General features: G+C 45.2%; 1 protein-coding gene across 2 annotated transcripts in view; it reads right to left on the bottom strand.

Annotated features, from left to right (window-relative positions):
* Nucleotides 1-775: 775 nt before the first annotated feature.
* Nucleotides 776-26299, bottom strand: part of ABTB1 (ankyrin repeat and BTB domain containing 1) — a 30438-nt gene continuing 4914 nt past the window's right edge. For both annotated transcript variants that reach the window (XM_026055002.1, XM_026055003.1), the window contains exons 5-12: nucleotides 24197-24356; nucleotides 23180-23225; nucleotides 22059-22175; nucleotides 16525-16640; nucleotides 10891-10989; nucleotides 10115-10282; nucleotides 6277-6477; nucleotides 776-4401 (exon numbers count right to left, since the gene is read on the bottom strand). In XM_026055002.1, the coding sequence (XP_025910787.1) occupies nucleotides 4195-4401; nucleotides 6277-6477; nucleotides 10115-10282; nucleotides 10891-10989; nucleotides 16525-16640; nucleotides 22059-22175; nucleotides 23180-23225; nucleotides 24197-24356 (1114 nt within the window). In that variant the 3' untranslated portion in view covers nucleotides 776-4194. The remainder of the gene's footprint in view (nucleotides 4402-6276; nucleotides 6478-10114; nucleotides 10283-10890; nucleotides 10990-16524; nucleotides 16641-22058; nucleotides 22176-23179; nucleotides 23226-24196; nucleotides 24357-26299) is intronic.

Here is a 26299-nt window from a genome sequence, read left to right as displayed (position 1 = left end):
CATTAGTAATGCAGATGCTATTACTTCTCCCCCTGAGACACTGCAGGTTCCTACACAGAGCTACAGGGATGCACTTGGCTCCTCACTCCCTGAGCCCCAGCCATGCTCTGAAGTCACCAGGGGCTGCACATGGGCAGCTTGGTCATTGCTGTTTGCCATGGAAGCTATTGCAGCCACCCAGACATACAAGACGGCAGAAGACAGAATAAGCTTCCATGTTTTCAGAGAGGAGACGAAGGACTGCCCAGACTCTTCAATGGACTTGAGTTTTTGGTGGAAACGTGCTTCAGTGGCTCCATGAATGCGTAGGTAAGCGTTGGAAGTGCTTTCCATGGAGGCTAAGCAACCTCCACCCTTGGATTTAACGAACAGAATAAACTAGTCAGTAATCACAGAACCACAGACAATTCTGGCATGGGGTGATGAGAAGGATGGACAACTCACCTGCTGGGGACTGCCCAGAGCAATTTTTTCCAAGATAAAAATCATCTGACACACCATCACCATATTGATCAAGGCTGTGCCATGGTGCTGCTAATGAAACAAAACATTCCTGGGAGAAAGTATTCGATAAAAACAACGCAGTGCTCTACTCCCAAATGGGCCACCAAAGGAGCAGAGTAGTCATGTTTTCCTTGCTGCTTGAAGCAGGACGATGCAGAGCCAGCCATCTGCTTGGGTGCAGGATAACAAACTGAAGGAACCCACCAAGTCCTTCCAGAAATAAAGCCACACTGATGTCAGTTGCTAATAAACAGGCCACAGTAGAAATAGATATAGTGAAATATATAGCTTTTTATTGCTGCACACATGCTTACACATTTCTTTTTATATATATTGTTGCTCTGATAAACTTTACAATCTCCTTAATTCAACAGGTGGCTAGTAGTAAATAAAAAGGACAGAGGCAACAGAACACAAAAAGGACACTGGCAACAGAAGAAAAAAAAATCCTTAGCTTTTTATTTTGTGATAAAATTATTTGCAACGAGAATAAAGTGAATTCAAATCTATGTTATGACCTGGTTCATCTTATTAGGGAGCCTGCCTGCATGCTAACCATCTGCTTATGCATGCTTTTTCATAGCCCTATTTTGCCAACAGGAGGGGGGGTTAAAGGACCCCAAGTAATTGGACGATCTGGTGGTGTTCACAGATGTGACCACTAAGTGCACGCAGACGGAAGAGGCGTTTGCTTGGCAGCCCACGTGTAGCTGTGCTACTGCAGGGTACAAATCAAAAGGCCGCACTGACCTTTCATCCCACGCGTACAACTGCGGCCTCGCTTGCTCCACGCTTAAGGATGCGGGAATGGAATTATTCAAGAGCAGCAATATGGAGAAAATGTTCTCAAAATCACTGCCCCTGCTCTGCCTCCTTCCTGCTTTGCCTACTACCAGTGTCCATTTTGCTTTAAGAGCTGAGGTATCTGCAGAGAAAAACACCAGCACGTTCCTCAGTGATCCCATTTCTGCATCTCACTCAGTACAAACAGAAGGCAAAGGCCACGTTCAGTTCTCTGGTGGCCATGTTCAGTTCTCTGGTGGCTCCACCAGAGCCTTGTGCAGGGCTGTCACAACCGTTGCTGTGGAAAGACAACTACCAAGATGTCAAATGGGGAATTTATGCAGGAAGAGCAGAGGAGATGTGATAAATTAAACATCCTGCTTATGTTTACTGTCGTCTTCAGCAATAAAGGGAGGAAAAACACCGGTGAACTGTACTAGCTGGGTCAAGCTATCGGTTGCTTCTGTAGCACACTTCCACGAGCCTGACACTTCACAGAGCAAGGAAACAGGCAGTTCTGCTCTTCCACCCTTCTTTCACTAAAATATATGGAACTTCATATTAAAGCTTTTTAAATAGCCCCTCCTCTCCTCAAGTCTATTGAGCTGCTTTTATCAGTTCAAGTTGTGCTGAGCTCTCTGGCTGTCCCATCAAAGCCTGAGCTTGGAGATGGACATGGAGGCGAAGAGATTTGTATATTCCACAAATTGCATGACAAACACACAGCGATTTTCCATGTCACCATCCCAAACAGAAAAGCGCTCCTGCTGCTCCCTGCTCCCATACAGGAACACACACCTGCACGGACACATCCTCTTACCCGCCCTAAAATGGCTGCAGAGAGCAAACCACAAGGACTCCTTATACTTCTACACAAGCATTTTGAAACAGAAGCCAGGCAGACACTGCCTGAATAGCCACGCAGCCTTCACCCCCTACCCTAAAGGGACTTATCCTGCAAGAGAAACCAGTTAAACACAGATGACAAAGTGCACAAGCATCCAGGGTCCAGTTCTGTCAACGCACTTCATTCCTGCCCTGCCAAGTCTGTCCCCAGGCTCCCTGTCAGTGCAGCTCAATCCTGACACGCAATTTTTTTGAAGTCCAGCTTCTCTAGAATACATTACCCAAACACCACAGTGCAACTTCTCCTTTGCAGCCTAACCCAGCCTGCCCACGTAAGAGCACGCAACTTCAAACACGTGCCAGGTAAAGGCAGACACTCTGAGCAGGGCGGGGTGTTCTCACATGGTGGGGGAGCACGTGTTTTTCACCAGGTGGGATTAGCAGGGAAAGGCACCCCATCATCCCAGTACCTCCACACCTGTAACAAGTCTCTGCCAAACACAGGATCTCCAGACCCTTCCCTTATCCATGGAAACACCCCCCTGGAGCTGCAGGGGACCCATGCCCATTTGACACAGGTTATTTTAAGCTCTTGCCTCATAAAGTGACCAAAATGACAATCAACATTCATCAGTAACGGCAGCCCACTGTTCATGTAAGATTCCCCCTGTGCTTCACAACCCCTTTTCTCCCTTCCGACTCACAGCACGGCAAAGCGCGCCCTCCCTGCGCCTTGGAGACTCGAGACTCTCGTAACTCGCTGTTCCAGAGACGAACAGCTCCGAGGGCAGCGAGGCAGGCTTTGTGCAGGGATATCGCCTGCTGATTGGTGCCGAGGAGAAAGAACATCATTACCCTCATTAGGAGTCCAGGGAGACGAAGAGATAACGCGACCTACTGCAGAACACAGATTCAAAAACATTCATTAGCACAAACAGTGAATTTCCTGGAGAACAATAAAGCTACAAGGCTCAAGGCTGAGCAAAGCCAGAAGGTCAAAGAGTGGGACAACTGCCCTGCAACAGACCCAAAAGGTTCCTCTTCCCCAACCCACCAGCACAAGTGAGTTTTGCTCTCCAGCAATGGACCAAGAGAAAGGAAAAGCACCAACTCCAAGAAGAAGGTGTTTCCTTCTCCTGCTAGGACAAAAAGGGGTGCTTCTCCTTTTTAATGCATCAAAAGCTACTGCCTTCTAGGAACAGAAGGTCTCTGGTCTCTACTGTATTCCCAAAGATTTGTGTTCAGAAAGCAAAGCTTTTAATTTTTGAAGGTGTGCATCACACACAGTACAAGGAAAACATCATATCTTTGCTATGCTCTTGATCGAAAATAATTGTCCATCTGCCAAAACTCAGATATTTTAAAACCTGAGTTTTGCCACTCCCCTGAGCGTGCAAATCTAAATGCTAACACTTCAAGGCAACAAAAAGCTAGGGAAGACCTGGAAATCATTTGGGCGTTTTTCACCTAAGAACCAGAACAGCAGGCGAAGACAGCTCTTTCCAAACAGCCAAGTGCTACTGTGTCCCTGTCAGGGAAGCACTGCCCACCTTTGCCAATCTTATAACGCTGACAGTGAATGAAAAGCCAGCTCCTTTCTAATGTACTTATTGGGAGAGTTTAATCCAGTTTTCTTTCTCGGCTGGTGGCAATGCAACAAATACCCTGGTGTGAACCAGTTTCAGAACTGTGCGGTTGGACAAGAGAACAGGATGGGTCCTTATGCAAGGCAGTAGCAAGTTCCCCACAGCAGCTCCCTTACCCCCAACGACCCGCAGTCTATCCGCACTGTATTGTACAAGCGGCAGCTACTGAATTGGGCTGTGCTTTGGGAGCTATTTCTGAAAGGAGAAACAAAACCAAAATAAAACCAAACACAAACCAGACATGCAAATGTCCAGACATAAATAAATTAAAAAAAAAAACATGCCTGGAAGTGGATGGGAAGGAGGACAAGGGAGGGGAGAAAGGACATTCAGAGACTCAGATGTTCCTGCACTCCGAGTCAAACCACTGTGGAGGGTTACGCAGGCTGCATATGACAGGCAGGGATTGCACACATCAGCACTCGAGCCCTATACTGGCCAGGAGGTTTTCCAGAGCTTCAAGTTTCTGGTTGGCTTCCTCGATGGCACTGTAAGTCTGCACATTGCTGGTGATGTGGAAGCGGATGTCATCGACCAGGGGAATGGAGTCAGTCTCCTGCCGTTCCTCCACAGCCTCTGCGTTCTCCTTCACAGCGGCCACAAACTCCTCCAACTCCACCAGCTGGATGGGGTGGACAAGATAAACATTAGGAACACCAGAAGGCAGATAATGGGATGCAATGGGATCGAGATAATGGGCTCAACCACTATTGAGCCAGCAGGAGGAGAGGGGAATGCTAAGGCTACAGGGAGACCCAAATCTTCCTGCGCGTTCTACAGACACCACTTGGAGACATGGCTGTAGATGCAAACATGCCATTGAGTGCACATGCAGTCCTGCCATTCATCTGAAGGAGGCAGTAAAACTCCCATGACAAATGTTCATGACTGTGAGGAACCTGCACCCCACACAGTGCACTCCAATATTCATTAACCAAGCATTCACAGCTCTGGTACCGGGACACCACACACAGATATACACAATATTCCCTCAAGAAAGGCTCCCCAGCAAGAGCCAGCAGCAGGAGCCAAGAGATGCTGCCAGGCACCTTTGGGCAGTGTCTTGCCACCGGCAAGGCAGAGAGTGCTTGTGCCCAGCTGAGGACCAGGAACCACAGATACTTCTCTCCCCACCATGGCTCTCAGCCCCACCACCAACAGCCGATCAGCAGATCACAGCAATGCAGGTGCTCTGTTCCATGCCCAACCTGACAAAATCAAGTCATCCATAAATGATTTTGCATTGCGTTCCCCAGAAACATGTGGCATGCTGAAGGGTGAGAGGCAGCTTCCGTCTGTCCATACTACCAAACTGCGTCTGGGCATGGCAGGTTGCTGACCCCCAGTCTATACTACATGCTCTGCCAAAACCTTTCCCTTGCTGCCAGCACCAGTGCATCTGCACAAGACACTGCAGCTGTTGATATTTGAACAGCTGGGTTGGCTCCATTTGTGCCAACACCCTTAGGAAGGCACATTTACAGTGCTGCGCCCAAGGACTCCCGTTCAGGCTAGAGAAGGAGAATGCAAGGGGAACATTTAAGCAAAGCCCTGGCTTGCCCAATTGCTACTTGGGATATTCATTAAGCTTTCAAACCAAACACCCTTTTCAGAAGCCAGATCTGGGTCTATGCTGACGTGTCTATCATCTCCCAATTGTACACTGAGCAAAAGAACAGTCCCCAAATTATTTCCTTCGCTGTTTTCACAAGCCAGAAAGAATTGCACACCTTTCAATTTGCAGGTGGAAAGTGTTACTTTCCCATGTGCGCTGTACAAGCCATTTATGAGACCTGTATAGGCATAAAAATACCCCATAGTCTAGCCTGTCCTTCTGTATGGTGACTTTCTCCACGAGTCCTGAAACTCATAACTATAATCAGACTCAGGATAACACTTAAATGGAGCCTCATAAATGAAACTTCCGTGTTAGATTCATTACTTCTGTCTGTTCAACAGCCAAGTTTTCCCTGTGGAAACTTCTACTGTTAGATTTGTCATGCTGGAGGAGGGTGGGGATCACCTTGCTTACTCCTTTCTATAGCATTTTGCTAGAAAGATCCCCAGTAAGCCATGGGCAAACACTGACACGCTCCCTACACAGAGCTCCCCTGCACACCCCAGTTCTCCAGGCTGCAGCTGGTGTATTTGAGCAACACTGCAGTTGTTCCAACCATGGTGGCTGAAAGCTCAGCACAGCCACCTGCCCACAGCACTTACAGTATCTTTTGGGCAGGTTTTGCAACCCACAGTCCATGAGGCCATGCTACGCGGCCACCAGCATCCAGCTTACTGCAGTGATGTCAGGTACCACCACACTCCTTGTCCTCAGTCCTAACTTGACATGTGCTTTGCTACTCTTGTAGCTCTTTTTCAGGAAGCACATCAAACCAGAGATGGCAAAGTACAGCCATAAAACCTGTTTATATCTATGGCTCATTATGCAGTTAGATTTATGGGCACATATGGCAAGTGCAGTTGGGAGTGTTCCTGCTACCTTCTCGATGATCTTTGCCATGTACTCTGTGCACTGGTCCTCCAGCCGGGTCAGCTGGAACAGCTTTGCAATCCTCCAGATGCTGACAATGTTGTCCTCGTCCAGGATCTGAGCCAAGGTCCTGCCACACAGGCGCTTGAGTCCAGGCAGCAGGTACATGTCTGCCACACACAGCACATCGTAGGCGTTCTCTGGTGACAGCTGGCAATGGAAAGAGGGGAATTACCATCTTGTCCTACCCACTCCCACTTGCCACTGGCAAACTACCTTCTTCTCCTGTGTATTAGCAGAGATTTCCTGAACTGCTATTTGGCCCATTAGAGGACAAGTGCTAATCACAGCCCTATATCAGGAGCTCAGTCTTTCAGGGCTAGGTCTTCTACTCAGCCACTGCAAGGGTGGGCAGAAGTTTAAAATGCTGCAGTTTGCTCCCCACAAAGCAAGAAGTTTGCCATCCTGTAGCTATCCTCTCTAGGCAAGCACACAGCAATACTGAAACACTGGAGTGCAGCTGCGGGCTGGCTGTTAAGAAATGTCCAATGCGGTAGTAGAAAGAGGTGGTTTTTGCCAGAGGAACTTAAAGCCTGTTCTAGAGAGGGAAAAGGAACGGGCTGACAGAGAAGAGCACCTTTGTCTCCACTAGATCTTTACCTCTTTGCCTCCCATTTTGTACTGTTGGACTCACATTTTGGAGGAGGGGAAAAAAACAAAACAAACAAAACAAAACAAAACAAAAAAAAACCCACAAGACGACAACCCCGCCTCTTCCCCCACCACACACACACACCACAACACACAATTTTCTTAAGGTCAGCCAACCAACCTCCTGCCCCCACTGCCTTTTTCATGTCCTTTGGGAACTCCAGGTATTATCAAACCAGAGACCTGGCAGGCCCAAACCAGCCCACGAGAAGCGCTAACCTGCGTCCCAGCTCATCTGATGGAGGGAAATCTCAACTGGCAAAGAAACTCTGAATCACAGTGAAAGATCACCAGGGTAGCAAACATCCATCGGCAAAAGTTCACTGGGCAGGCTTGTACATACCACGGCCTTCTTGCAAGGACAAGCACTGCAGAGATCTCAGATCAAGAAACATGTAGGAAAAGGACAGCAGTCCCTTTTTTCTACTTCAAACACAGCTCCCAAAGAGTTAGCAATAATCTCAAGCAGTTACAGTCAGAACCAAGACTCCTGGAAAACATCTCAGTATCTAAAGGAGAAGGTCAAATCTAGCCTTGATGCATGTGGGGCCTTCAAGACCAGGAACATTTTGACGTCTGTATCAAAGCTGGATGGAGCACAAAGAAGGAACAAACCTGGCGGTGCAGAATACATCCAAGGACAGAAAACTGCACCCCAAATAAATTTTGGGGAGCTTAGATAGATATTCAAACTGGGCTAAACTCAGGTACCCGATGTTCAAGTCTACACTGCTGTGCATGGCATTTAACACTTTCAGACTCTTGAGCTAGATAACCATCCTCCCATTTCCCCCTTGGGTACTTTTGTTCCTTGCAAGCGATCTGATGATAAGAAATGCTGTAGACATTATATAAATACTGGATAAAATATAAATAAATATAAATATATAAATAAATATATATAAATACTGAAGACACCACTGCCAGCGTCACACAGTCTCTTCCCCCTGGCTGGGCAAATCCTATTTTAGTCAGCCATCTGCATCACTAACCTGGAACTGGAGTCTCTTTCTGCACAGTTCTGTTTCTGCTAATGTGAAGTGCAAAGAGCGCAGTTACCCACTTGCATTTCCACAGCAAATCTGGCAGCATACCCTGGCTTTGGAGGAGGCCAGATGACTTGTACCAAGAGACTGAGCCACACAGGTCTAGAGTGAGGAACCGTAACTGTGGTGCCACATGGCTCATCACCCTGATAACCATTCAGCAGCAAAAACACTCCTGTACACATCTACACATGTGGTTGCTCATTCTGACAACTGCACAAGCCAATTATTTCTTCCTCTACAGCTGTCCACACCGGTGTTTGCCGAGACTGCTCGGAGCAAATGTCGCAGCAGTGTAACACCCTGCAGCAGCTGTGCAGAAGGATGCAAGATGTATTAGAGGCATGCCACAAATGCCGCAGTGCCACAGTGGTATAACAAAGCTCTTGGGGTTATTAATCAAGTGCTGCTTTGTCCTTTCATAAGGCTCCAGGAACCTCACAAGTTGGAGGCGTTCAAGTCAGTGGTGTTGATGGCAGCAGCTCCCAACTGTTTTGATAAAGGACAGACCTGGCAAACATTTCTCTGAAAGCTCCCCTTGAGCCCATGCAAATGTTATCAGCAAATTCTCTTTCTGCCTGGAACCCCTCCTGCCCTCTGCACATCCTCTTCATCCTGGATACAAGCACTGTCACTGCTACAAGGCAGAGAGAGGAATTTAAATCTTTTGTAAAAAAGCAAGTGGAATTGGGAGTGCTAACACTTGGCTGGCTAAACCCAAGGGGGGAGAAAGAACACTCCACATAGACACATGGAACTGGAACTATATTCCTGTTTTCTTCACCATTTTTCCAGGCAGCTTTTCAAGACAGATGAACTCTCCACAGAAGTTTATGTCTGTTGCTCAGTTTGGTATCCAAGCTAGTTTCTGTGGTGGCACCATTCTCCATAGGAAACATGTGAGCAAGACGTTTTCCATTCCTACACGTTTTTGTTGGTCCATCCTCCTGCTCTGAGCTGAGCTCTCAATTGCCAAATAAGGACAGTCTAAACATCCTTTGAAGAGGGATGGCTGCTTGGGTAACATCCCTCCTGCGAGCCATCATGAGATGGGCAGGCAGACTGGAGAGGTGCAGGAGAAGAGGGTTACACTGCAGTGCTGTCAGAAGGGTCTGGAGGGTCCTCACAACCCCAACATGCTTCCCTTCCTCCCTGCCTGCCCTTTCAGAGGGTGGCTGAGGGGGAAAGCGCAGACAGGTGAAGCATTCACTCTCTGGAATACCAACAGCAATCCTGCCCTTGTTGCCTGCTGAATCCACCTCCCTACTGTGCACTCCCTGCTGCTGCCTGGGGTGGAACAGGTCAGCAGAAACAAGGTCACAGCTCTGTGCACTCTCTGTATGCGGCACCCAACCCAGAGCACTAACGCTGCTTGGAAGAAGTGACACTGGCAGGTACAGAAGCGTCCCTGCTCACTGCCCCAATGCCAGAATGTGCCCTTGCATCTTGTAGCTAGACTTGTGGAAAACATTTGCTCCAAAACCAACGCAGGAAGTTGCAGAAAGCAACCGAGAGTTGCTGCATCTTCCATTAGGCTGCAAACTGGGTGGGTTCAGGTCATTCTGTTGCTGCTTGTGATACGGAGCACAGCAAGGCTTTGGTCTCCCAGTGGAGCCTCTGCCCAACCCAGCAATAAACAACAGTGCCAATAATGACTTGCTACAAATGGAAAACAGGGTTGTGATGCCAAGAGTACATAAGTAGGAATCTCTTTAACATTTCCACATCTCCAAATGTGTTCAAGCTGCCACCTAGTGGCAGCTGCTCACCTTATCCTTCCAGAGAGCCCATATAGGGGAAGTCCACAAAGCCTGGCACTGTATCCGGCCAACATATAACATGCAAACCAATTTCCAAGCTCTTGTCATGGGATGAAAAACTGGGGGTTTGCTTCCCGAATGTCACATACACAAACCAGATCCCTGCTGGCTAACAGCAAGTCCCGGTATATGGGTTCCTGAGATAACTGAGTAGCCAGAATAGGGCAGTGGGATTTAAGAAACCGTCCCCAGGATGCTGTAGAAAGACACTGCTGTGAATACCTCCAGAATAAAATAGCAAAGGAGGAAAGGCTCCATGGCTGGCCTCACCTCTGTGTCATCGCTATAGATGTAGTAGAGGACCCGGATGAAAATGTCTTCTGTGATGTTGTGGAGAGTCACCACAGGGATGCTGGGCTGTGTTTGCAACTCCTCGCTCTCACAGAAATGGTCTTCAAGGAGGGCTTTGAAATAATCACTGCGACCACAAAAAAATGCCTGCAGAGGAAGAAAGGTGAAAACATTAGTACCTCTTCCCACTGCACCAAGCCAGACAGAACTAACTAACCAGCTGTCAGAGCAGCTCAAAGATATTTCTGAAGTTCTGACTACATAACTCTGACTCCCCCTACATTCTGAAGCTAATCTCCAATCTCTGAGAGAGAGAGCTTTTCCTCTTCCCCCCCCCCATGCCTTTTAAACATACCTACCCTGCATTAGTAAGCTTAAAGGATTCAAAAGTAGCATCGGAGTAGGGCAGAAGGCTGAGTGGGAGCTCTCAAAATCCATTCCTATTGCTGTTGACTTGCAAATCAAACAATCCCTTCTCCAAACACTGCACTCACAAGCCAACAGTAGGAGATTTTGCAGCTGCAAATGCTGTACTCAATTCATTAATCTATCTCCTCACCTCTGCAAGACAGGCAGGGTTGGCTGTTTTGTTAAGTGCTTCAGATACAGTCTCCAAGTGCAGTGAGACTGTTGGTTTTCCAGCTAATGAGGCAACGCTGCTCCTGCAGGGTGTATCCAGCACTGGATGAGTGGGAGACGCAGGCAGACTCAGGGCAAAGAGGGGGGGAAGAAGGAAGCATAGCACAAGCACATACCTTATGGCACAGAAAGTTATAATCTGCCACCCGGAAACACACATCAGGACAACTGTTAAAGTTGTCAGTGCTGTCAAACGGCAACTCCCCAAAACCAACCTGGGAAGAGAAATCAGAAACCCTGCCTTTAACAACCATAGTACAAATACCCTCAGTCTGGACTTCTCAGTTTGGCCCCGAGCTTAGACTTCTCAGTCTTCCCAGACCCAACCACCCATCTGTTCCCTCAGCACAGCACAGAGCACCAGAGATGCTCCGAACATGGGTTTCGGTGTCAAGAACTGGCTTCCTAACACTCCTGACAGAGACCTTCCTGATACGATTCAGCTGTTTCCTTTGTACAGAAGGGTCAGGAAGTTTCCATGGACACCTCTGGAAAGCATTTCTGTGCCTTCTAGGAAGGCAAATAACTGAGTAGAGGTGAAGTTTCTTTCACATAGTAGGCATCACAAGCAGACTGCAGCTGAGGACTGGCACGTTACTGTGTGCTGTACAGGTGGATGGGGTAGTGTGTAGATTACATATATGTATACACCAGCTTGAAATGGTTTGGCTACAATTATTGCCTTACTCGAATAATGCAACATTTCCAAAGCACATTTTAAATTTCTCATTTGATTTGCAGCCAAAGATAGTGTTGTTGCAGTATTAATACTCTAGTGAATTATTTTAACACCAACACACCTCCTCCCAGTCCCACATGCCAACAAAGACAGCATAAAAAAATCTGTTGGCCTTCTGTTATTTTAAAATGACACTTTCAAATATTTTCGCTTTTGCCTTATTCTACATACAAGGTAATTCAGCTGTGAAAAAAGTTTATATTCACAGTCATGTAACCAGCATGATTACTCTCCGGAAATAGAAGTTTCCTCTGGTTCATGTTTTCCAGGCACATGCCCCTGAGTCACCTGGGATGAGGAGCTTTTACTACTGCCTCTCATCCAGGAAGGTTACATCCCAAGTTTGCACCCCTGACCGACCATAAAAATCTCTCTTCCAATCACAGACTACCTAAGCGCCATTTCCAACACACCTGCCTCCATCCTAACTGAGGAAATTCGCTTTCAGGTTTGCTGAGGACCCAGGTGACTCCCCCCGCCCAAACTAAGCGACGGCGCAGCCTGGGCTATGCTGCCCCGATGCCTGCAGCCAGGCTCAGGCTGGAGGCAGCAGGGTTTCTCTCACACAACACGCTCTAGGACGTGGCAAGGCACCAAGCTGGCAAAGGCCCACAACACCTCCGAACACGGCAATCTGGCACCATTTGCCAGGCTCTTTGTCTGTCCGCAGCAACATTTGGCAGCTTCTGGGTCCTAATTATAGGAGAGCTGAGCCCAGTGACATTCAAACTGTGCACATGACTGTCACGCTAATGGCATCTCCCCATAGTCTCTCCCCGCTATGGGTCCTTTGTTACATGCCCATTGGGGAACTCCTCTCCTGGGAGATGTAGCAATTCGGGGAACCCTCCCCGCCTCTTTGTTCCCCAGCTCCCAACCTGATCTATTATCACTGCTTTTTATACAGCTGTAACACAAAAGGCCCCTCCAGCATCAAAGATGAGATCCAGTTGCCCATTTGGAGATTCCCCAGGCTGCCGTTTTGCTATAATCTGTCTTGTGTTTCGAGGCAACGAAGAAATCCCAGCCTGGGATCTGCAGGCACGTTCTCTCTGGCATCCCGTTACAAAAGCTAGTAGCCACGATCCAACTGCCTGCTCTCTTTGCCCTGCTGCTCTCCCCACCCTACGCTCACAGTGTCCACATCCTCTCCTAGAAGTCCTAGCATGACCTTCAGGGCTACAACTTCAGAGGCACATTATAGAAAAATATACCTAGAAAAAGGCTTTGCATGGGGTGCCGCTCTTCACAGTGAAAGAAATTTAGATTGAGACATAATCTCCCTAACTTGTGCACGCTTCCCTTCTTTGCTCCCCTTTCATTCCCCAAATGTAGATCTTGAAGAGGAAACCATACCTCTGGGATGAACATGGAGTTTTATTTGGCTCAGAGTTTGTCTCCTGAATTACAAAGTCCTACTGGCTCAGTTTCCTGCTTCTAGCTTTGGCTGGTCCCACTCTGATGCTGAGGGTTACAAGGTCACGTCCAATCCCTACCACAAAAGCAGGTTCATGTCTTTGTCTCGCCTATTCAGCATGAAGTGGCTGTGTAGAGTTTTCCCTTTTACATCTCTACTTTTTCTGCTCTCCTCCCTTGTCACACTTGAGAAATTGCCTCTCCCTTTCAGGGTCTCTCTGTAGAAAATTTTGGTCCGTTTTTCACCCCACATTCAGGCAACCTCTTTAGCACACCTCTGTCTAGGCAAAGCACAGCTGCCAAAGTTAAGTACATTGCCCAAGAAGCACAAAACAGACTAGCCTACAAAGCGCAAATGCATTCACAAGAACACATTCACCATACAGAAATATTCCAAACACTTATATAGAATCAGACAGCTTGAACATCCACAGGATCTTCCAGTCATCACATGTGGAGCATCAAGTCTTTGCTGCTAAGAATTTGCTATTAATGATTAAACAGAAGTATTGTTGGAGGCAACAACATGCAAAACAGATCAGTGGCAACAATTTGTGCCTTGACCAGGAGACTATCTCAGCAAGAAGATTTACTTGTAAACAAATTACAACACAAAATACAGGGGTTAGCGACCCGGGAGGAGATTACCAGCCCATAATCAGATGCAACTGGATCAGATAAAATCCTGGAAACTGCACATAATTCAGTTAATGTGCCTGTGCCAAACAGACAAAGCAAAGCACAGGAATAACTGCCAAGGACAATCACCTTGCACTAGTGCAGAGATGGACAAGATGGTACCCATCAACTTTCTTCCAAACTCTTCTATGCATTACAGAATTTAGCTTTATCCCAAAGGTGACAAATGGTCTTTTTTTGCAGCAGCAGCACTAAATGTCAATACAGGTGGAAAGAACGGTATTTATTTTATGTAAGACTCTGATCCTTCTATGTTTTACTTCATTTTTGTTTGGAAAATAAGATTTCAGTTAAAAGGGAATGAAAAACCAGCTACAAGGAGGCAATGTGCCTGCGGTCTCATATACTGGGAGCCATCAAGTCTCTAACTCAGAGGTCACCCAGCAGGCAGTGGGAAACCACATGGTCTTTAACAATTGTCTGGCTTCTGATGGAGCTTTACTGATGAAGAAGCTGTTGTGGTCAGAAGGATTCTGGCCATTTCTAGTTTGAAACAGAACAGAGACAACAACCATGCTTTTAAAAACATATAAGGAAAAGGAAAAGACTGCCAAGTATAAACAGGAATCAAAAACTAGATAGGAAGATTATAAACATGTTTAAGAGTTCAAAGAATAGATAGTTCTCTCTTTAAAAGCTAATAACGAGCTGTGATTCAATATCAAAGACATCAAATTTTAATCATTGTTTTAATCACATAGTTTGTTACTGAACTGTGAAATTGAGATACATACAGTTTCCTGCATCACTTTAATATCAAAAACATTAATGTAAATTACTTGTTTAGAGTGATACAGAAAGTTTGTATACATCCCAATTTCATTTAATACAGCCTTTTATGACATGCAGCAGTTGTTTCTTGTCAAGTTCTGCTCATTACCTGAAACGCCTTCAGGAAATGCTGGCATTTATCCACAAGCTGAATACTGATTTTGCTTTGCATAGGCTGGAAAACATGTGAATGTTTCTCTCAAGAATGTGGCTGTTCGTACGTGACTATTCAGTTGTCCCTGACATTTTAAGTTAAATGATTTATATACTATTCCTTGCATGGTATGGTGTCAAAACCCGTAAGAATAGAAAGGTGGGATTCCTCTGTCCCAAGACAAATATGCCTAGTTCACAGAATTTAGCAGTTTGCAAACACCAAGAAGAGATATGAATGGGAATAGGAGGATGATCTTTGTTCATATATTCTTTGTAAGTTAACCAAAAAAAAAAAAAAAAAAAGCGCAAGAGAAGAAAAACAGGGGAATCTTTTAGAATTAATCAGACTCAAACAAAGCACCCACATTAGTGCGTGGCATAAGTTCTCCAGTGAATAAATGTGTGCCCATGTCCTCTTCAATTTTATAGCCACAACAAGTCTAATGCTACTGTAACTGCCTTCTCTCTGGTCTGTGAACATAGCAAGGAAACCACAACTCGCAGTGGAATTCACAGTGCTGTCAGCTGATTATATTATTCTGAATTTCATATTTTCCTCCCAGCTCCTATTCTGCATTGAAGAATTAAAAATAAAGTGTTTCTAGCTCTCAAGAACAAAAGCTTAACTCTGACATGAGTGTATCACCAAGGTCTGGGAACAAGCAAACAAACAGAAAGCATTCTCTTTATTTGTGAAGTGGCTTAAAACTTATGTAAATCTCACTGTTTTGGGGCCCACAATCCATTTTTTTTTAATTCTTGGGAAGGCAATACTGAGGCTTACTTATAGTATCACCTCCCTTTAAAGTCTGCAAACATCCAAAAAAGCACACTGAAAGCCACAAATAAATGCACAGCTATTTGCTGGGGCAGGGGCAGTATGTAGAAAAGATTTCTACACTGGTAGAAGGAAACTCAGTGAAGGAAATTCCCTGTATAAGGTACTCAATATTCAGAGAAACAGGTCTGCCAAAAGCCAGCACAAAACGCACTGGCATATCCTGGCTATGAAAGTTTATCCAGTAGCTCGCATGTGCGTGCATACACACGCAAACATACACTGAGCGAAGGATCCTCTCCGCTTCAGCACATTTCCTGACCTCTCCAGCAGGCAGGTTGATCTTGGTGGTGGGGGAAAGCAATAAACTTTGCTACATCACTCAGTCATACAACCTCTGGGCACAGCAGCCACCTAAAACGAGCTCATGTTATTAAATTCAGTGCTTGGTATGGGAAAGAAAGAAAGAAAAGGGCTGACATACAAAAGCAAAGAATCTGCTGACATTACACAGAACAACAAATGCAGGGAGAACGGCCACTAATATTTATCCTCTTCCTCTGCAACTGGAAGTGAAGATCTACATATCTGAGTCTAACTGATAATCCTGATGGTGTTTTAACATAGTGATCATCAATCTGTTGTGGTCTGTGGGCTGTTTCTAAGGGTCTATGAGAGTAACTACAAAAAGCAAATCTTCTGTCAATCAAGTTAATTCACTTCAGAAGGACTCACATTTCCGCTGAAAATACTTTAAGGGTTTGAAAGCACTGTAGGGTGTCAGTTCCTAGCAAGCCAGCCCAGCAAGCTGTCTTCCATCTATATGTCCCTTCAGGCATATATGCTTCCTGATCAAATATTTCTCAAGCTCAATAAGGGTGGCAGGGAGAGGGAAGAAGAGCTGGAGGCCAACTCGTGTCCCATGGCAGTCAATGGGGAAACTCCCACTAAGAGCATGGCAAGGGTTCGATTTACGCAGACCCCTGCCAGGGCACCAGCACAGACAGCCTCATTAAACAATTTTACAGCCCTTCTAGGCAATAAAAGGCTTCAGTATTTACAAAACCAGCTTGCAGCATTGATACCAGGAAATAAGCAACCACCAAACCCAAATGGAGAGAGCAAGAACAAACATATGTGAACACGTATCGTAGCCCCATGGAGACCATAAGAAGTATAAATGCTCCCTACCCGCAGTTCAGCTGGCAGGGCGCAGTCTGCTAGAAGAGCCAGATCTTCCTGCAGCCGGCAGTTACCTGTGGGCTCAATCGTCAGCACTTTCACACAGGTCCCTGGCTTGGAAGAGACTGGAAGAAGCAAAAAACAAAACAAAAAAAGAGCAGAGATGCCTAAATTCCTCTGCAAAGATTCTCTCCTATTTAGAGAAAAGAAAGAAACTCCAGGGAACATCAGTATTTTTGCTGTTTAGCTTTGACTGCAAGACACAAGTGATGCCTCTATGCAAACATGCACGCAGCACTCCTCACTACAGCTGACGAGCAGGGTTGGAAGGGGATACAAGTTTTATTGTCTCTCCTCAAACTTCCACTTATTCCTTGCACCAAGAGATGACATATAGCAAACAAAGAGCTGCCCAAAGCACATTTTAAGCCAATATGCCCTCTGCAACCCTTGTCATCAATTACAGTCAAGGGCTGTCCTACAGAGGCTGCCCCCGATCCCCGTAGGAGCCACAGGGTGGCCCTATACTGCCTCCCCCAACCAACCACCCCCACCATTGACAGTTTGACAGAAGGTGGTGTCCACGGCAGGGAGTACTTAGTTAAAGTCTCTCTCCACCCCTCTCTGTCCTGTTTTAGCAGGGCCATCCTAACTTCGTTCCAGCGTACAAAGAGTTTTATTCTCGTGTAGCTCATACATACTGCGCATCAGGATCTGCCCTCTACTCTGTACTTGTAGATCCCATAGCACAAAGGCCCCCAAGTCACCTGGACTCCTGACTGTGCCTGTGTTGTTTGCAACCATTAAAAACCATTGCTATTACCATGGAGACCAAATAAACCTTACAGAGACGGCAAATTCATTTTCCTTTTACAGTTAAGTGTGTCTTCCCATCTTGCCCTATCAGGGTATCCAATTAAACAGGCTGGTAAAAGGGAAGCCAAACACATGAGCCTAGTTTGGGGGTCTTGCTATGACCAAAGTTGCTGCAGAGCTCATTGAAGCCAACCACCCCACCTCCTTATTTTTAACTCAGCCCTGCTGCACGGGCRCAGTCTGTCAGGCTGCTGCCGCATCCACACAGAAGGGGTTGCTTTTCTTGAGGCTGAAGCACAGATCCTCAATTTGCTCCAAAACCAGCATCTCACCCGTTAAACAGAAAAGGCTGGAGTCCCTCCAGAAACTACTGGGAACAAAACCATCTGCCATCTCATGAGACACATGAGATTTAAGCCTCCTATTCCTCCCCTTTGCTTGCCCTGCCCCATTCAGAAAAAGCAGCTTGCTGTAGCACTTATAATCCCTTTTTCCAGTGGGAAAGGCAATACAAGCAAGTATTCTGACATCACCAAGCAGTGCGTGTAAAATTCAAGCCTTGAGAATTTCCTCCTGCTTTGTGGAGGTTCAGCTTTGTGAATAGCACAGAGGAATGCTCTTAGTCCAAGCCAGTGGCACCCCCAAAGTCTGTCCAAGTATTGCGTTATAATCCTACTGCTGCCAGCCCAGCCTTTCCGCGTCCTGGCCACCTCCCTCCCTCATTCACTACCTCTGGGCTGTTTTCAGTTCAGCATGCTTTGAGCCGAGGACTGGAGCATGTACGACATTCAAGAGTACCTGGCATGTAGGGAAGTATGTGAAAAACATGGAGCACCACTTGGAAATGCAAAGTTGTGGTGCGGAAGGCTTGAGATGCTGTTGGTAGCCACAGAAAAGCAAAGTTAACTCTCAAGGACAAAAGAGTTAAGCGGCCCCACGCTGAAGCGTTCAGAAGGATTTCTGACAGGTATGATTCACCGCATTAAAACCCCTCGCAGGTGAATCACACCACCTTGAGACCTCATTTTTCATGACATTTTGCTCAGCGTTACACGAGCTCCATCAGATGACTCCATTGGGTCGTGGGCGAAACAAGACCGTGATGTGCCACAAAACAAGTTCTCCACCCCCTCCTCCGCATTACCGCAGTACCTTTCAGATATGCCACTGCTGTACCTCAAACAGGCAGCATATCTCAGAAAGTTAAGAGAAAGGGCAGGATAATCTACCAGTAGAAGACAATTTGGTACCATTATTTCTACACACAGCTGCACCAGCGAGGAGACAGACTGCTCTAATAGGACTAACTTCAGACAGACGACTTCTGGAGTAAATAAGCCCAGAGGAGACCTGGCACCAACACAAACAGGACTGACTGCGCTTCCTCGAAGAGTCCACTTACAGACCAGTGTGACAGAAGCAAATTTATCACTGTGCAATTAGAAATTCTTGACGGCAGAGTATCATCTATATTTGTGTAGTGTCTGTTACAGAGGAGTTTCCAAATCAATCAGGCTCTCTAAGCACTAATGGAGCCAGCAAGTTTTAAACACTAGTCAAGGGAAAGACTTCTTCTCATGGGATCTACAAAGCATCTGTGCACTTTCATAGCAACATGAAAGAACAGTGATATGTCTGAGAAGCACGTATATCACAAGATGTTTCAGACATTGCATTTCTCAAATCCAAGAGCATAGCATTTGGTATCACAAGCAACTCTACGCCAACAAAAAGAATAAAAATCTAAGCAACAGAACAGGAAAAAGATGTTGGCTGCAAGCAAGCAGCAGGGACGATCACCTTCTTACAAAATGTGGGAATGAAGGGTTTTCTGGAAAGAGCAACATAAACGATGCAGCGAGCTGGAGGGAATAACCCAGCTACAGTTGAGAATGAAGTGTTTTGTTTTTCTTCCCATTCTAGCCCAGCTGTAGAGCACTGAATGTCACCCATCGATTCATTAGCTGCCTTTGTTTTCACTGTTCAATATGTCTTTGTAGTCTTTTGTTTCAGTTGAGCTAATGCACCACTTAAAAAAAAAAAAAACTTTCCAAAATGATGCCGCACTCAGATACCTACGTCATACATCCTCTTCACAACGCCATGACTGCTATAACCACTGATTCTATACATCCAGGGCCTCTGCTACAAAGGCAAGCATCACGAACCTTGCTCTAAACCCTTTTGCCCTACATGTACAGATAATACCAGAACATTTATTTTCAAATATTTCCACATTTAAAAGAAGGATTATGGCTTAGCCTGGACAAAACCCTGTCTGAGCTTTTCCAAACACTGCAACAGTTTTTCATCGTTATAGCCACAATATACAGGTAGGTTAAAATATGCAAGCAGTTACACTGAAGTTTATCTTAGGTGCAACAGAAGGCATTGGGTCATCCTCTGCAGGGTTTTCCTAAACTACTGTCTGTGCACGCCAAGACACTAAGCGCTTTTGAAATGCTGATTAACTCTACACAATGAGATTGCAGAGACTGCAGTYATCCACTGGGGCTGCACAGGCTTAAGTTCACATTGTTTTATTAAGCATGTTTCAACTTTTTAACAGAGATGCAACACATGACCCTGACTCTGCATATCTGAATCAGATGTCTATGCCACAAAAGGCACTTCGAACAAGCAGAGATTCCTAGTGCACTAGAGGGAATAGTAATGTCAAGTGCCAGACATGACATCTAAAGATCTCTCCCATTTTTTAACTTCTATGACCCTTATATGTATTATTTTCTGAGGATTCAACAACAGAGTTCCCAGCTCCCACATGAGATCTGATTTGAGACACAAACATTTAATAGATCTATCAGCAGTTCTGTCTATTCATTTGAATCCAACTTGTCATAAATAAAATAAAGCAGAGTACTTCCATCAGAGCTTTGAACCCACTGATTACACATTCTGTTAGGCCTTAGAAATGAAGAGAACAACTGTTCCCTCTCCAAAAACACAGARGTTAAATGATTTGTCCTGTGCCACCCATGAAGTCTGTAGCACATTTGCAAGTGAAGTTTATATCTTAAATTTCCAATCAACCTGAAATGTTACATGTTACTTCATCATGTTCCAATTTTGAGCACCCCAAGAATTCAGTGTTTCTGCAGTTCAGCAATTTAACCATTGGACTTCACGATCCTAAGTTGCCAACAACACACTATGCAGTGGCTTCAGGCAGCAGCTAGCARACCACCCACCTCTTTTTCCCCCACAATCTGAGTTTTATCTTAATGTATTAATGTGGAATGGTCACGACATACCTTGGCTACACCTTGGAAAAAAAACAAAAAACAAAACAAAACAAACAAACAAACAAAAAAAACAAACAAAAAACCCAGATCTCTAGCATATCACTGGATTACTCTGATATCAAAAGTGACGCAAGATAATTCTGTTACATGATTGTCTCAGTAATTTTTATTTCTAGGCATGKTATTCATGACCCCTCCCCTTTTCCACCACTTATTTAATACAGAGATTATTAAATAATAATACCTTACATTTATTTGCAGCAAGGAAGCAAGAAATGCATTTCACATCTCTTCAGATGTGTTTACACAGCTGAGGCAAGACTTATGATACAGCTKCCATTATATAAGGACTCGCACCCTGGTCTAAATGAGACCAGCTGTACTGTGGTAACCTAATATCCTATCAACAACAAACAATTGTGCATGCCTAAGGGGAAGAATACGCACAGTAGTATATTCCACGTGATTTGCAGCTGAGGAATTTCTTGAACCAGAAGTATTGTCTGTATCTGTTAAGCCATGCAACTTTAGGAGGCTGAATAATCAGAACTCACTATTCAAAAGGAAAGTCTGAATAGCTACACCCTTACCTCTTAGATAAAGGAAAAGCATGCTATTGACTTAAACGTTATGGACTAGACTCTCCTCGCAAGCCAAAGTAACTTGACTGAAGTAAAGGAGTTAACCCAGAGCATGAAGTGAGAATCAGATGTTTTCAGCTTGAAGGTTTCATTACCAAATAATTCTTTGTCACTTAATGACTAACACTGCTTTGCCCTACTTGTACTGTTTTAATTCCTTTTCATGTGTCATTTAGCTTGAACTAAGGAGATGAATGAAAAACTCCACTTGTTGATCTTCATGCAATAAGCTGATGTCATGATTAGACCACAAGTTCTCTGGTTAACAGAAAGTCCTTAAACAAAGGATTGCATCATTTAAAGTCTTGCACACGAACACGTGTTATAAATATACATATGGTTTCAGAAATATTTCTGTGCTTTTTAAAAGGCGTTATTTCCCTCTCTGCACATAGAGCATCCATTCTGAGCCAATTATCAGATGTTCTACTTTGGTTAGGAGCCATCTAAATGCAGAAAAGGACTTTCAGTTGTACATATTTATCTCCCCAGGGATTTAAACAAGCTCTCTGCTGAAAGGCACTGCCCAGTATATCCATAGCGCTTCACTGAATGTCCAGCAGCCACAGCAAAGTCCCGCTGCCATGGCTGCTCTACTATAAGGAAAACGAKCAATACAAAGGATGGACATGCATGTGTCAGAAACTACTACAGCTGCCCTGCAGAGATCCCGTGACTGAAAACTATCATGCAAATATAGGAACTCCACAACAGACTCATTTTCTGGACCACCACTGATGAAACATCCACCAGCACACTCTCCTCTTTCCCCTTGAAAGGGAATACAGGCTCAGCAGAGAAAACAATAGGTAAAAAAGCTTACCAAATTCATAGACTTTTTTACACTTGGTCTCCAAATCATCTATGAGGTCCTGCAGCCGACACTGCTTGGCTAACCTCTTGCAATCATTTACATATTCTACGTCGATATCAAGACGACCTGACAAGAAAAAAATGCAGCCAGCTCTTAAAACCCATACCACTTAGGTGCAAAAACAGAAGACTGAAGACCTGATGGCACAGAAACTCAGTAATTACATATATTGCCTTGCTTTTCAGCCTCCAGTTCCAACTCAGTCCAAGAAGCTAAGACTTGCTACCCCACCGCCCACCACTTTGGTGAATCTCAACTTGGCATCTGACTCACATTCCCATCCCCTAGTTTCTACCACAACATCTTCATCCAAGAGGCCAAAAAGGCTTAGACAGAAAACCTCCAATTCTCTTCCTCAGAAAAGGTGAAAGAGCAGCACAACAGAAGTGGGCATAACTGCTATCATGGGGCATCTGGTTTAGGGTGAGAAAAGACTTCAGACTCATGAGCTGTCATCCCAGAATCCTTTACCATTGCTGAGGGACGTGTGAGAAACACTGGTGAAAACACTGGACTGGGGAATGAAAACCATGAAGATAAAGTTATTTTCTGGCACCACCTGCTGGTCTGAAATAGTTCAGCACTTATGTGCCTACAATACAACACATTTGGTACTTTGGTTGGAGGTTTAGAAACCAGTTCTGTTCAGGAAAAATATTAGCATGTAGTCAAATTATTTAGCACTCAGTGCTCAGGTCTGCCGGACTGAACACGTCCTATGAGTGAACCTGGCTTTTCATCAACTTTGGGGATCATTAGCCCAGATGACAAATATACTTTCCTAAGTTAAAAATACATTTTCCGCATCCATCGACCCATTCTACCAAAGCTGATTTTTTAATTGACTCTGTAGTTATTGGCAGGACAACAACTGGCAAATGGTACAGACAACTGGGAAGAGCAGGGGATTGCTCACACTCTCCCCTTCTGCCAGCTGAGAGGATGTGCTGGCAACTCACATGCCCAAACACACCCGTCTGCAAACCTGCACCACCCAAACAGTGCGACGGCAGAGGCACAGACAACTACCCACCAACCACATACAGACACACGAGACAGCAGTAGTTTACCTGTGTATAGATACTGCAGAAGGGAGCCAAAGGCTGCTGGATTGATCTAAAATAAAACATCAGAAAGTTACCTTTAGAACTCCCGGGAATTTACATAACAAGCTTAAAACGTGCCTGAATACAAACATACTGACCAAGTCGAAAAATACCACCTACATGGCAATAGCTGTCCCACGACAACTCAGACACAGCAGTCTCGTCACCCAGACAATTTCCTTGCTCCCCACATAACTAATACTGTCACTCCACCTGGTTTATACAGCTCTTTACATGTATTAACTAGTACTAATCCACATGTCTAGGGGACCTGACTAATGGAGATGCTACAGGTTATATCTAAAGAGACGGTTATGATACAGGCTCTGTAAAGTCCAGTATTTCACTGGTCCCCAGCATTTCCACCCCTCCTGTTCATGTGAGGGGGAAACCATGTTGTACAAAGAGAAAGAAGGAGAGACATTAAATAATGTCCCAGAAACTGGAAGTGTGTTTGCCACAAGAGAGGCCCATGAGGCTTTGCACAAACACAATCAAACCACAGAAACATATGCCAGAGTGCTGGTGATTAATGGATGGAATGCACTTATGGCCTATTTAGTTCTTGCCATAAAGGCATGAAAAGAGACTCAATTAGTACCAATTATAGAGGTGATGTCTTCACTGCAGACCACCTGTCCACCAGGAATTAGACAGACTCAACTCATCCCACAGAGGAGTTGTGAGGCAGCTGGCAGATGGTAACAGCTACCTGCTACCACAGTTAATTAAGCTGTGTTTGAGCCATGACAGAGGGAACAAAGGGGAAGTGCACAGTCTACAGCCTTTTCTTATCAGAGTAAGATGCTGTTTTAGTGCACAAAGTGCCTCCACAAGCCCTTCTACTTCACTAGGGTCATTCTGAGCTCCAGGACCTATTCACTGTCAACATCAAGCCTCAAACTGTCCTTCCCACTTACTTTTCTCACCCAGCTGAAATAGCAAAGGAAAATAAAGAGCTGGAAGCACAGTCTTGCTTACCAGTGGGTGCTTCAACACTATCATGTTCTTCCCCTTCCATTTGGTCTCGAACATTTCTGCAAAGTAAGCGCTGCGAGCGCTGAGGATGCAGCGATGGGCACAGAAAGATTTGCCATGGACGATGAAAACAATGTCGCTTTGGTAACCCTGTTCCAGCAATCTGTAAGGAACAAAGACAGAGGAAACTTGCTGCATAATAAGACAGGAGAGAATGGAAAAATGCTAGCAGGGGACATGGTGCAATTAGGCTCTAAACGGACAGGTCACAGAGTACAGGGGAAGGAGGGGTTAAGAGACTGTTTTGCGAAGACACCTTTTATCAAGCCTGATATTTATAACGGTATCAGCAACTTGCAAAAGTCATAAGCTTATTTAACTGGTGTACAATTAATACCTAGTATATGCAGCATGAAACCAAACAACACTAAGAACATTAACATTTGTATTATGTTGTCTTTAGAAAGCAAGATGAGAAGGGGGAAGTCGCCATCCCAAAGAGTGCTTTGACTAGCAAAAGTCACTCAATCTTAGTCTGAATACTTGACCTTCACCCAAACAGTCTCTGCGTGATTATCAAAGCTACAGCACAGCCGTATTCATGTGGTCTAGGAGGAAGAGGTGAGCTTCCAAGGGACTATGGGAATATCAAGGGTAACCCCTCACCAGTCAAACCAGGAATACAACATCTGAATCAAATGGAAGCAGGAGAGCACAGACTGCAAAGGGAGAGAAAGGGACAGAGTCCAAATCTGGAGGGAAGGGCTAGAAGACAAGCCTGTGAGTTGTCCCACACTTGGGCACAGCCATCAGGACAAGACTTAAAGATATGAAGAAAAAGACAACAGAGGAGCTAGGAAGGAAACCTGTTGTTAAGCATGGTAAAGTACATTCTGCATGACCCCATAACTTCATTTCTAATTTTGTAATTCAGGACTTAACCTTTTATTTTGCAGAGCGAAAAAACAAAACTAACAAACTTGTCCTGGTTTCACCTTCAGGCTCAACTAAAGACAAGTCCAGGAAAGACAGACAAATACAGGGTATTTTCACTGTCCTGTAAGATCAAGTCCTCCCACACACCAGCCTACTCCTCCACACATACCTCTGGACATTGCGGTCTCTCCCTGCCCAATTGCAAAGGCCAGTGAAGGGGCTGGTACAGCACATAATAGACTTGGACCTCTGCCTTTCCCAAGAGGGTTGGAAAAGCTTTGCTACTGCAAAAGGTAGGCTGGAGAAAGAAAATGTCCTGCTCCAGATGAACCTCTGAACACAGGGAGCAGAGGGACTGATTGACAGGTGATGAGGGGACCCCATCATCTTGGCCCATCATCAAATATGTGTTATGTCTGCAAATACACTTCTAAAGATTAATCCTGCTTTCAAATTGTCAGATGACAAAAAGCAGTCAAAGCCACAAAGAAGTTCACACGTTTCACAGAGAAGTTACCCCGCTGCAAGATAAGGCACAATTTTCCTGCTCTTTGGCCACTGTCAGAGGGCATGCTTTAACCACGCAGCAAACAGGAGAGGACTTGAGATCACCCCACAGCAGAAGGGAGGATGTTACGGGCCTGAAACACAGGCAACTACCACATAAGAGATGAAGTCCTGTTTGTCTGCATGTTCACCCCCTCATTCTTTAAAAGAATAAATTTTTAAAGTTTTTAGGGCATCCATCACTAATATTTTGTAGTACCCATCACTTTTTGTGTATTTATCCTCACAACTATACCCAAAATGTCAAGTCAGGCAGGAGAAGTCAGGCATCATTCTCCCTTTAGAAAGCAGGATTGATGCACAGAAAGATGTGGGGTCACACAAGTAGTTGGTGTCACAGCAGGGTCTTGAACGCTGGTCCCAAGCTCCTGCTACCAGAACATTCTTCCTACTAATATTGTGCCCCAAATGAAATGGAAGCAGTTAGGTGCTTATTTTTGCCCCCACTGATGCCCTTTGTTCAATCTTAACGTAAGGTCTGTTTAGAAAGAGAAGCAGACAACAGTGCATTTCGGTTTTCATGTGAGCTCAGCCTTGCATCAATTGAGTCACAAACTCAGCAGGGGAGTGATAAAATCACCCTGCACAATTCTACTTCCCTGA

This window comes from Apteryx rowi, unplaced genomic scaffold (genome assembly GCF_003343035.1).
Source record: "Apteryx rowi isolate R43461 unplaced genomic scaffold, aptRow1 scaffold_98, whole genome shotgun sequence".
NCBI lineage: Eukaryota > Metazoa > Chordata > Aves > Apterygiformes > Apterygidae > Apteryx > Apteryx rowi.
Note: the sequence above shows the minus strand (reverse complement) of the source record. Positions and strands in the feature narration are given on the sequence as shown.